At 49.2% G+C, this 12,454-nt stretch overlaps 2 protein-coding genes across 5 annotated transcripts in view; one reads left to right on the forward strand and one right to left on the reverse strand.

Annotated features, from left to right (window-relative positions):
- The first annotated feature begins 709 nt into the window (after positions 1–709).
- Positions 710–7,889, forward strand: TLDC2 (TBC/LysM-associated domain containing 2). Of its 2 annotated transcripts, XM_015237833.3 has the most exons (6): positions 710–745; positions 2,000–2,167; positions 2,835–2,987; positions 3,185–3,280; positions 6,661–6,734; positions 7,754–7,889. In XM_015237833.3, the coding sequence occupies exons 1-6, from the start codon at positions 713–715 to the stop codon at positions 7,887–7,889; spliced, it is 660 nt and encodes a 219-aa protein (XP_015093319.1). In that variant the 5' UTR covers positions 710–712. The 2 variants fall into 2 exon arrangements, with proteins under 2 accessions (XP_015093319.1, XP_072800284.1); XM_072944183.1 differs by lacking the exon at positions 3,185–3,280 and having other exon boundaries at positions 713–745.
- Positions 7,890–8,892: 1,003 nt separating this feature from the next.
- The window catches only part of SAMHD1 (SAM and HD domain containing deoxynucleoside triphosphate triphosphohydrolase 1), a 45,065-nt gene continuing 41,503 nt past the window's right edge, over positions 8,893–12,454 (reverse strand). For all 3 annotated transcript variants that reach the window (XM_072944182.1, XM_006202728.4, XM_031687842.2), the window contains one exon: positions 8,893–11,066. In XM_072944182.1, coding sequence (XP_072800283.1) covers positions 10,932–11,066 — 135 coding nt within the window. In that variant the 3' untranslated portion in view covers positions 8,893–10,931. The remainder of the gene's footprint in view (positions 11,067–12,454) is intronic.

Consider the following 12,454-nt stretch of genomic DNA (forward strand, 5'->3'; position numbering starts at 1 on the left):
ACAAATGTGTGTATACACATATATGTGAAATAAATATAAAAGGCGGGAAAACTCTTTAGGGGTTGAAAGTTTATCTTTGAGAGATGGAATTATGACTATCTTTATATTTTTCTTTATTCTTTTCTAGATTCCTCAAATTTTCTATAGTAAACATGTATTGCTTTTTAATTAGAAGAATGAAGTTTGTTTTTATTTTATTTTTTTTAAAGGTCTACCCTTTGGTGTAGCTTGGCCCCTTTCAAGTTGATGTCATAGCAGCTTTGAGAGGAAACTGAATTGCAGGCCATCAGTACTGTGATGGCCTCTGATCCAGCCCGACATGTTACATGTGGGGAAACTGAGGCCCAAGGACTTATGCAAGGTCATACAGGGAGTTAGAGGCCCCAGACCCCTGGTCTGGGGGTTCAGGCAGCTGCCTAAAGGCCACAGTGCATAGGCCAGGCTGCCAGAAGGGCAAGGAGGTGGGAGGAATCACAACTAGAATTTACGGCTAACATGTGTTACAACTGCGGCTTTGAATGCCGAGTATAGCTGACCTCAGACGCACCCAGTGACAAGCTGGCCTGGGAGTGACAGGTGAGAGGGAGCAAAGGGCAGCGGGATGGGCATGGAGCCAGCCGGGTGTGCCCCAGGCCTCTCCCTCTCATCTCTAGGCCTCACCCACTGGTGCTTCCTCCCCTGGCAGGGCTGAGAGCCGGGCTCTGACAGGAGGATGAAAGGTCTCCGCTGGCGTTACACTCGGCTGGTAAGGGGCCCAGCTTGGGCTGGGGGGCGGTCAGGAAAGGCAGGGGGAGGTGACATCTCTGGCAGGGTGGGGCCTGGGCCAGGGTCGGATTCAGGTGGGGGTCCCCCTTCTAAGCCCCTCCCCAGCTGGCCCAGGGTTCAAAGCAAGGACACAGGAACCTGCCGCCTTAGTGCTCAGCTCCATGGTCCTGAGATCCTCAGGGAGCAGACTGCTGTCTCCATCCCTTCCTCCCTGGAGTGGGTGTCAGATGGGGCTCTGTCCAGAAGCCCGTACAGCTAGGACCCCCTCCTTAGGCCTGAACCTGGGAAACAGGAGAGCAGTGTCCTGTCCACCCCTTCAATCTCAAGGAAGTCTCTCCTTATGAAAAGCCCTGAGGTCATCGTGTGCAGGCGTGTGTGTGCTCACACACACATACCCACACACACTCAAGCACACACTCTGGTACAGAGTGGAAGCTCAGTGGGGAGAATGAATGAATGAATGAATACATCACCCTCCCTGCCCAACATCCGTGCCCACTGACACATATTTACACGATCCCAACTCACACTCACAAACACATTGATAGGTAATACACAAAGCTGCATTCAACACCTGCTCACACTCATTTGCCTCCACAACTCTGTCTTAAGCAACACACAGATTCACACAGATGAATGCGTACTTTACACAAACCTGCCCGTTGTCTCACCTGTGACCACGCATCGTTTCACCGGCTGACAGGGAAGCCTCTGGGCCTTGTTTTCTTCCTCTGTGAAATGAGGATAATGAGCACATTCTTCTCAGGATTCTTGGGAAAATTCAGAGAGCTCACGCACAGCAAGCATTTCACACAGGTCTGTATGATGTGTGCTGTATATTATTCATTATTATCACTATCATCGTTATTTCATGTGCAAATGCACACAGTTGCGGCTCCCAGGGCTGGGCTGCCACCTGCCCTTCTCTCCTGCCCCCTAGTTTAGCACTCAATCCCTGACACCCACTCTGGATCTAGAGCAGACAGGCAAACAAACCGCGGGGCCCTCAGCCACATCCGATGGGCGTGGCTGGCAGGAGCCCTAGAGGGAGCCAGCTGGAGGCAGGGGCAGGGGCTGGTCTGTCATGGCCGCTTCCCAGGCTCCCTGGGCTGGGCTGGCGGTTGCAGGGGCCTGGGCAGGGGTGATGAGGCCGCTGAGGCTCTCAGGCTGTGGAGATGTGGAAACTGGTGTCTCCCTGTCCCTGGACTCACCAGGCATCTTTGTGTCTTCACAGCCCAGCCAGGTGGAGGATGCTCTGTCCGGGGAGGAGGGTAAGGAAGAGAAAGGGGAAGAGGAGAAGGAGGAGGAGGCAGCCTCAGCCCCAGCTCCTGTTCCTGAAGATCCCGTGGAGCCCCAGCTGGCAGGAGCCAGTCAGGTCCTGGGAGCCTCGGAGATTAGGCAGGTTCGGGCACAGATCATGGCACAAGGACTTCAGCCCTGAGCCTAAGGGTCCCACCCTCCTGCCCTACCCTGGCCAGGTCCAAGGACACCTGGGCCATTCCTGCTCTGTCTTAAGCTCACTGTGTCACCTCGGGTGAATCATTTCTCCCCTCTGGGCTTTCTTTCCTTGTAAAATGATCCAGTGATACTAGCACAACCATCTTCACTGGGCCAGGAGTTTAAGGATATAGTGAAATAATCTTATTCTTTAGTAGAACCAGTCCTTGGCAACCGATGTCAAAGCTGGGGTGGGGGTGGGAGGATGAGGTGTGGGGATCAGGAAGAGGGATTCAGCATCTCATCTGTTCTCTGGCTGCTAGAGGCCGAGGTGAACCCCCTGACCTGGGTTCAAATTCTGGCTCTGCCGCATACTCCCCAGTGGGCTTTAGACAAGTTGCTTCAACATCCCTGAGCCTCAGTTTCCTTATCTGTAAAATGGGAATAATAATCTCTCTCTGAGGGCTACTGCTAACAGATGTGCAAGTCCCCTGTGAACAGTAAGCTACTCTGTAAAGCACCATGCCTGTGAGTGGCGGCTGTTTAACCTCAGTCCTTCTGGGACCCCAAGGATATGAAGCAAGGAGTGGGGAGGACCAGGAGCCCTCACTCACCTCCAGCCCTGTCCCCAGCTCAGCCTTCACCTCCCCCCGAGGCTCACTGGACGCTCCTGGAGCCTGGCCTTCTGCACGTCGAGGGATGGCTTCAGTCTGCGGAGCCTGTACAGGCAGATGGAGGGCCACAGTGGGCCAGCGCTGCTGGTGCTCAGGGACCAGGATGGGCAGGTGAGCCATGCCAGGGAGGGTTAATGGAATGGTGAATGCTGATGGGCCTCTCAGAGCCTCTCCATGCCCCAGCTCTGCCCCACACTCCCCAAGCACGTCTCTAGGACAAGCCTACATTACCACGTCTGGAGCGCAGGGTTGCCAGAGGACCTCCAACTCCCTTCCAGCTGCAAACTGCAAGCTCTTCTGCTTTCTAGATGTTTGGGGCCTTCTCCTCCTCGGCCATTCGACTCAGCAAAGGCTTCTATGGTACTGGCGAGACATTCCTCTTCTCCTTCTATCCACAGCTGAAGGTGATGTTCTTAACCTTCCAGGTCGGGAGTGGGATCCATGGCAGGACAAAGAACCCAGGGTCTCAGTGGCCCCCAGCTCCAACCCCTGTGCTGGGTGCCTGGGGTCCTCCCATCCTTCTGCAGACAGAGTGCAGCCGGACAGTGGGAGGCAGAGCATCCCCCTTGGCCTCAGTCCCTGGCAACCAGTGACTGGCTTGAGAGGAAGTTTGTCAGTGCCAACTGTTGAATTCAAAGGCCATTTAGTTTGGTGTGTGCTTTTCTCTAGCAATATTCAGCATCGCAGATTCAGGCACAGGGAGGGTTCATCCACTACTAGGGTTTTGCCGAGCTGATTTAACAAAGAGAGGGAAAAGGAAGTTGAAGGGACTAGAAATACAAAATAGAGGAAGCAGTAGTTCCAGGTGCCTTGGTTTGCTCTTAGAGACCTTCTCCCCAATGCACAGAGCAAGACACCTACAGATACATCCAGCAACACAGTCACCTGGTCACATGACAAGGCAGTCACAAGGAGCTTGGACTGACTGCCTTGCTAAAGACAAAACACACCGTATCTACTCCATCAGCCAGTCTGGTAATCTTATCAGAAAAGAGGAAAGGGGTCCATTGTTTACAGTAAACCCATGCTGGATACTGGTCATCACCACTGGCCTTGCAGGGTTCTAAAGGTCTACAATCTTCCCCAGGGCAGTAGTGCTGACAGCTCCTTGGCAGAATTCTCTGCTGGTTCCTCCTCATCTCTCCAACTTTTTACCTTCAGAGGGTCCTAGAGCTCAGTTTTTGGTTCTCATCTCTTCTCTGACTGCCCACTTTTCCTTTGATGTCTCATCCATCCTTACAGCTTTCCACGCCATCCACGTGCTGATGGCCTCTTCCTCTGGAGTCTGGACTCACACACACCCCATCACTACCCAGCGTCTCCATCTGGATCTCAGACATGGCATGGGGAGCCTCACATGTTCAAAGCTGCACTCCTGATTTCCACCCCCCGAAAATCAGTACCTCCTGCCACCTTCCCTGACAAAGCTAATGGAACTTCTGTCTTTCTGGCCCTCGAGACCAAACATTTTGGAAACTTTCTTAGCTCCTCTTTCACACCCTACATCTGAGCTGTCGAGGAATCCTGATGGCTCCTCCTTTTTCTGTCTCTATCCAGAATCCACCACTTCCCACCTTTGCTGTCACCCTAGTTCAAGCCACCATTATTACTTGCCTGTGTTCTGCTACAGCCTCCTAACATTTCCACCTTCAGTCATCACAGTATCTGAAGTGATCCTTTTAAAAGGTAAGTCAGACCACATCACTCCTTGGCTTCAAGCTGCCAGTGGCTTTTTTCTCCCTCAGAGAAAAATCAAAGCCTTTACAATAACCTACAAGTCCCTATGCCTTCTGGCCTCTTTCTGATGTCATTTCTTGCTACTTTCCCTTTCCCTCACTCTGCTGTAGCCACACTGACCTCTGAACTGGCCCTTAAACATGAAGGCCTATTTCTACCTCAGGGCCTTTGCACACACTGTTCTGTCTTGTGTGCTCTCCGTGGGACCTCCATGTGGATCAGTTCTCACTTCCTTCAGGACTCAGACGTCACTCTCTCAGCAGGGCCCTCCCTTTAAATTTACAACACTCCAGCCCCTGGAAACCCTTATCACCTTTCTCTGTATTTTTCTCCTTTGCAGTTGTCACCACCTAACATACTATTTGTTTTACTTACCTGCCTCCTGCTACTAGAATGCGAGTCCCATGAGGCAGGAATTTTTGTCTGTGATGTTCACTGTTCTAAACAGACACCTAAAACAGTGTCTGGTACTAAATGCTAAAAAATAAAAAAATTAGAAAAAATTCTTGAATGGAAGAAATAATTTTTTCAGGGGATCACTATAGTCTTCCCATGCTGTTGTTACAGAATCTCATCTTTTCAAAAAATTAATAAAAAGTTTTTGTCTATCTTTGGTCTTCTGGCACCTCTTGTATTCTTCATGAATTCCCAGCAGTTCCTTGACCACTATTCCAAGAAGCACCATGACCATGGTCTTAATTTTCTTCTGTAACAATATTTATCTTCCTTTTTTCCACTTTGAAGGTCATGTTCCTTGAGGAAACTAGAGGAGTTGAATGTTTCTCTCTTCTCCTGGCCACTTGTTAATATTATCTCATCTCTTCTGAGCCAGGGCTTATCTTTCTTTTATTCTTCCATCTTCTTGCTAAAAACATTTTGGTTGCTCAGAGCATTTTTTTTGCAACTGATTTACAGGTAATAATATGCCATACTTGTGCAGCCCTTTAAAAATCTTTCTATTAGCTAAGTTGACTCTAGAATAATTTGTTCATTCAACAAACATCTATACCGTGTCTTGGGAATACTGCCAGAATAAAGATGCTTACATGTTAGCAGGGCAGGCAATGGCACGTTGGCACATGAACGGGGCCTGGGAGGAAGGGCTACGTTAGAGAGCATGGTCCAGGAAATTTCTCTGGGATGACATTTGGGCTGAAAGATGGGAAGTGGGCCATCTGAAGATTGAGGGGGAAAGCATTCCAGGCAGAGGGATGAGCACACATGAGGGTCCTAAAGTAATAACAGCTTTGAGTATCCTCTGGTCAAGGGTCAGTATAGCTGAAGTGCAGTCAGCAAAGGGGAGAAAAGGCAGGAGAGGAAATCAGGGGCAGAGCAGGCTGGGCTTTCGGCTATTGTCAGGAGTCAGATTTTAGTCCTATTGCCAGGGGAAGCCATTGGAGGGCTTTAGCAGAGTTGGACTAATATCTGATTAGATTCTGAATAGATCACTCAGACTGCAGTGCAGAGATGGGCTGTGGGCAGGAGACAGTGGAAGCAGAGACCCATTAGGAGGCTGTGATCCAGGGAGGAAAGACTGGTTGGGATGGATGGGACAGATACGGTGGAGGCGGGGGGGTCTCGTTGGGGTGAGTCTCACAGGCTTGCTGAGGAACTGGGTGTGAGGCAGCCCTGGAGGGAGAGCAGGCTTGGTGTTACTCCAGTGAGATGAGGAAACAGTTAATAGTAGAATCAGGGCCCAACTCCTGACCTCAACTTTCCCCCTCCCCTCTCCAGCTTTGGAAGCAGGAAACCTCAGAGGGTTCTGGTCTATTCCTAGAACAGAGGGGCTTTGGGGCTGTGGGAATTCAGACTGGAGGGCAAGAGGAGGTGAACTCCAGGGAGACTAGAAAGACATTGCAAGAAGCAGGAGCCAAGAGTACTTCCTGCAGCTTATTTGGGGCCTGGATGTTCTGTTCCCTCCACAACACTGCCACCCAGTGGTGTAAAGTCTAACAGCAAGGGCAGGACTCAGTAACCGGAGGCTCTCTTGTCTTCATGGGTCTTTGTTTTTGAATTAAAAATTTTTTTTTTCTTTTTCTCATCACAGGTCTTTAAGTGGACAGGAAGGAACTCCTTCTTTGTGAAAGGAGACTTGGATTCACTGATGATGGGCTGTGACAGGTGCGTGTCTCAGTCCTCAAGTTTGGAGTCTCAGAGTGCTCTGTGCTCTGGTCCCTTTTCCTATCTGGAAAGGCTGGGCTAGGCTGCCCCAGACAAACTGGGGAGGCTGCTGGTAAACCTTGAAGATTATCCCTTCAACACCCCACTGGGGTGCTTCCCAGTCCCCCAGCCAACCCCCTCAACTTCACTCTAAGTCAAAATCAGGAGGAGAGGATGGTGTGAGCTCTCCCCTAGTGTTCAGTTGGTGACAGATTAGTCTGAATTTTTGTAGCTTTGGGAATAGCATTTCCCATGGTTGGACGAGGCTAGAGTTAAGGAATAAGCAAACCTCAAATTTACCTGTCAGCCCCGTAATCCTAGGGAACATCTCAGTGGAGGCAGGGAGGCACCTGTCCAGGCACTCATTGTGTGTGTGTTGGGGTCGGGAGGTGGGGTGGGTTAGGAAGACAAGGTTAGTTTCACCCCTGGTGTGACCTGCACATTCAGGCAGAATAAATCTTATCCTGAGGGCAGAGATGAAAGCATTGTTTGACTAGCACCAAGCAAATTCTCTGCTCTCCCAACTGCCTGAAAAGCCTCCACTGAGAGGCAGCCTGGCACAGAACGCAGCAGCCATTGCTGATCTGCAGTAACCCAGGTCCCAGCTCGTCTAGGTCTGCTGTCAAACGTGGGGATTAGAGTGGATGCTCTCTGACGTATTTTGTGCTCAGAGTCCATGCTGGTGAGAGTCACTCCTTTGGTTAAGCGTCGTCATCTTAAAACGTCCCAAATGTTCTAAAGCTGGCTTGTGGGGATGGTTGTACCACTCCATCTATCAAAATCGTTGAACTGTAAAAAGAAAAATGCTCCAAACCCTGTGGGGAACAACATGTGAGTCTGTAACAGTTCAGGATAAATTGATTTAAGGGGAGATCAAACCAAGAAAAAATTGGTCATGGTGTGGCCAAGGGCTGCTGGTTCAGATCTCAAAGGTCTCAACACCCAGCAGTGAGCCATGCCGACTTCCCTCTTCTCTTTAGTGGCCACTTTGGGCTGTGGTTGGATGGAGACTTGTATCACGGGGTCAGCCACCCCTGTGCGACCTTCAACAATGAGGTGCTGGCCCGGCAGGAGCAGTTCTGCATCAAGGAGCTGGAGGCCTGGGTTCTGAGCTGATGTCCCCGGGGAGGGCAGCTTCCTGAGGCTTGGATCTGCCCATGGATGCCACCTCCCTCTCACAGGGCAGCTTATTCTGTCCCAAACGCAGACGGCGAAGTGTCTTAGTGCTGACTGTGGTTGTGAGCCAGCCTCTCATTGCCTGAGGACCAAGACAGGCATGGGAACAGGCAATGTTCTCCTGGAGAGGGGACTTTGAAGGAGTCCAAGAAAAGACATGCACACCTTACCTGAGCAGCACAAAGTGCCTCCTGAAAACGATCTTTTTAGAAACTATACAACTAATACATGTTTATTATAGAAAAACAGAAGATATAAAAAATAGAAATTGCCTAAAATTCAACCACTCCCCGAAACACTAACAGCTTCATGCACACTCTTCCGGACAATCTTCCAAGGAGATGCATGTCTACATCTTACGAGATTCTACTCTATGTGTTTTGGAAATTATTTTAACTTTAAATACTGTCAAACCTTGGACATCTGGACTCAACCACTGAAATAAAGAAAGACTCCAGTGGCATCCTTCTTTTCCTAGAACACTGAGGGCTTTCTGCCTGCCACCTTTGTGCTGGGTGCCTACAAATCTCTTATTTAATTCCATGAGGAAACTATGAAAGCAGCAAATGAACAAAACGCATATTTGGATGAAGCTGAAATTCTGTAGATGGGAACCTCATGTAGGTTAAAAAGGAGGAAGGATATGTTCTCAGAACTCAGAGCTCAGAACTCGCCCCCCCCCCAATCCATATCCCTTCCCATGTTAGTGCCTGTCTCCTGCCAGAAGAAGATTCTTTATTACGTCATTATTTGCCATTATTGAATGAGGAAAACCAAGTAATGGAGGTCCTGTTAATACCATCCCCTCACGTGCAGGCCCAACACAAGGTATAAAGAAATATCTGGCACATTCTTAGACAAAACACAGTTCCTTTGCACAAAGGCGTCAAAACTGAGCACCCAAGTGTGAGAGAAAGTCATCAAGAAGACACGGTTTCAGGATGGAGATACATTCATGAAGCTTTATTGCAGCTGTTTCCCTCACCCAGATGAAGTGACCAGTCTCTCTGACCTGCAATTCAATTTACATTCTCAGGGTGACAATGCTCAGTAACTCTAGAGGCCAAGCTGTTGTAAGTCTCCATTTTTCATACAAATAGTGAAGACTTCCTCAAGAAAAACTTAACCTTGTAAATGGCACGTGGTTCCCATAATTAAAACAGTTGCAAAGAGCATAAAGTGCAGCTGCCTTATATGTAACAAAAAATGCAAACAAAACAGATTCAAGTTGTTTCTCAGATAGCATAATGATACAATTGAGACCAAAACATTCCACAGTAAAATACAATGATTTAAAAGTAGGAGTTACAAAAATAAAACAATCTTAGCAGAGAAACATTACATTCTTGACCTTCGGTCTGAGATGGATAATTCTCCCTATTGAAAGTTTAAGGGGTACCTTGACCAAAACAGATATGACCAGTACCATGGACCACTCTCCTTGTGCTTCTGTGAGACCACATGTGACCACACACCCACCACACAGCATTGCGGTGGGAGAGGAGAAGGGTTTTAACTATTCTATGAATTAGGGGTCAACTCTTGATTATCTACTGAGGGATGAGGGAGGGGTGATAGGGCAGGACGGCAGACATTCCAAACACATGTTACCCTAGTGTCAACAGAACCTGGTTGCACAGTGGAAGGTGGCAGCACTCCTGAGACTCTGTGGATAATCAGCTGGCCTGTGGTCTGAGTTCCTCTCTCCCTCCCTCTTGTTCCTGCCCAGAGCCAGGGCTGGCCCCCTGACTCCCAGCCTGCCAGGGAAGCTTTTGTAAGGGAGTGTAGAAGCATAAGATGTTAGGGGCTCATGACTACACTCCCCACTGCCTTGCATCTGGCAGCCATCGGCTTTGGGTCTAACTCTAGACTTTGTTCTTGGTGAATTTCTGTAGCCCTGGGGACGGATGGGTTGGGACGGTGCCCTCAGCTCAGAAGCACCGCTCAACTACAGCAGTACTGACTCTGCTGCTGGAGGTAGAGATACAAAGGGGAATCTGGAATTCACCAGGCAATTGCTTCATCTCAGCACAGGCAGCTCAGTGCTTGCTCTGAAACCCACAACATGCACTGAACTGGCAAAAACCAAGTCCCAGCTCTGAGGAGCCCTGAGGATGGTTCCTGTGGTGACCTCTGATCAGCACCCAAGTGAGATGCAGAAGGCAGGTGGAAGGGGACCTGCCTTCTCCAGGCAGAGCCATGGTAAAACTGTCATGGCTTGGGCAGTAAGTACTCAGGAGAGAAAGAAACCAGCACAGGCTGGAGCCACAACCGACCCAGAGGGCAGCCTGGTTTGGGGGCTCCCTCTGCGCTGGGGCTAAGGGTCTCCTATCAGGTAGTTTTATGTCCCACTTCAGAGGAGGCCAGAGCCCTCAGATCTTCTCAACAGATCAATCAGGCCTTTCACTGAAGGGCTGGAGCCCACTCCTGGCCCTCATCTGCTGATCACCCCAACCTGGCAGCTTACAGGGGGCCAAGCGGGTGAGGGAAGGTGCCTTTCACCAATGCTCCGATTTCTCGGGGAGAGCTGCCCTCAAACTCTGGGTGCTGGGCACCTCCTCAAGGGGCTAGGATTTTACATTTTGCTTTTAGCCACAGCTGTTCATGACAATCCCAACTGCGAATTCCAGTGTGCACCTTTGTCATAATATATCCAATTTTTTTAAAAAAACAATCGTATGTCATAAGAGTTCAGAATACATAAGAGAGCTGTTATTCTAAGAAAATAGGCTGCTAAAGAGGAAAGGCTTTGATTAATATTAAAAAATAGGCAAGGCAGTGCCTTCCATAGCTCATGTAACAAGATTTGCCTAATACCTGTTACTGTGAATAAAAATGACTTCGCCTGTGCGTACATTCATAATGTGAAATAAAAAGCACGAATTGTCACTAAATTTGTAGAGCTCCGTGATTTGAACTCCCTAAATTAATTGCGTTGGGGAACAGGGGAGAGGCTTTTTGTAAACACCTGATGGCAGACATTCACATCGAGTTGTCCGCAAAAAGCTGGTCTCCGGATTTGCATACAACTTGGATGCGAGCTGGACTCTGGGCTGAGTCTGTGCAATTCCACTCCGTTTTTAGAGGTGTTATGAGTGGGGCTACAACATCACCATCCTGTCAAAGAGAGGAAAGCTAAGAGCAGAGAAGAGCCAGTTTTCATGACTTTGAGCAAACATCTCAGGCACATGTATCCTTGCCCTGCAGACAGATGGCTTCTAGACAGACTGACTCCTGGGAAACTCCAGATTATATACACGCTCCGTGCATGGGCCAAATGAGGACCACCACACTCCTAAGAAGGAAAGGGCCTTCAGAGTAAAAACCACCAGACCTGTTCTTTTCAAAGATGGTCAGAAACGGCACACTGCCCGGTTCTATTACCCTCTCCCTTTGCACACCTTCATGGAACACGCTCTGTCCTGCATTGCCAGGAGGAAGAGGGGCTGCGCTGGACCCTTGCTCCTCTCTTTCCTAGCCCCGCTCCCATAAAAGATGGCCCAGGTCTACAAGATGGTAAAACGAGGGAAGGATTGAGTGTACCTGCAGAACTTGAACTTTGCTCTGTAATCAAAGCCATAACTTTGGCCTCATCCACACAGACTCCGCTTAAAACAACAGATGGCCTCAAAGTGAAGTGACACTACGACTTGAAAGCAAAGAGTGTAAGAGGCGAGCCCACTAACATCTGACTCTATTCTGAACCGTTCTTGAACTTGTGGGTAGATTGTCTTAATTTATATAAGGGCACAGGATCTGTGTTTACTGCACAAGGAAGAGAATGCTGGTGACAGGTTATTGTGCCCCATGTTTGCCTGTTTGCTCTCAGATCCACTCCGCCCTCCTTTGCTCTGCTCTGTGTAACAGGAGCTGCTCTGCTGAATTACGCTTCCCGGCTCCTATGCCTAGTGGCTTCCAGGCGGGTTTGGCCAACGGGAGGCATGGGTGAGAAAGTGGAAGAGATGAGGGTGAAAAGCCAGGGTGTTTCTCCTCTCGCCCCTCTGGTCAGGTAGCAGTGGCTGTGGCTCTGCTGTGGTTCTAGCTTGCAGGTGGCCCAGGACCTGGCTGCCATTTCCTACCTGGAAGGGACAGCAGCTCCCTGCAGTTGTCCCCCTGTCCTCTGTTAGCTCATTCAGCTCTGCTAAAGCTTTTGTATCTCGTGCCCCGTATTTCATTTCTTCTGTTGAACTACATTAGACCTGACTTGCTAGAGCTATTATTAAAAGCAGCCATTCAATTGCCATGTACTCGTATTTGGAAGACCCATCCATCTCAAAGTCAGCATTATTTGTCTTCAGAGTCGTCTCTGTTTTTACCACATCCTTATTCCTACCCATTCTAATTTCAACTCTAGTGAATTTTATAAATGCCAACTTGAAAATGTCATTCTTTGCTTAAAATACTCCCATGGCTCCTGGTGCTCTTGGCTTATGGGACTGTGCACAATGCCCCAGATCCCTCGCCTAAATGCATCTCGTTCTCTCTCATTTTCTGACCTCCCCTCC

Source organism: Vicugna pacos, chromosome 19, assembly GCF_048564905.1.
Source record: "Vicugna pacos chromosome 19, VicPac4, whole genome shotgun sequence".
NCBI lineage: Eukaryota > Metazoa > Chordata > Mammalia > Artiodactyla > Camelidae > Vicugna > Vicugna pacos.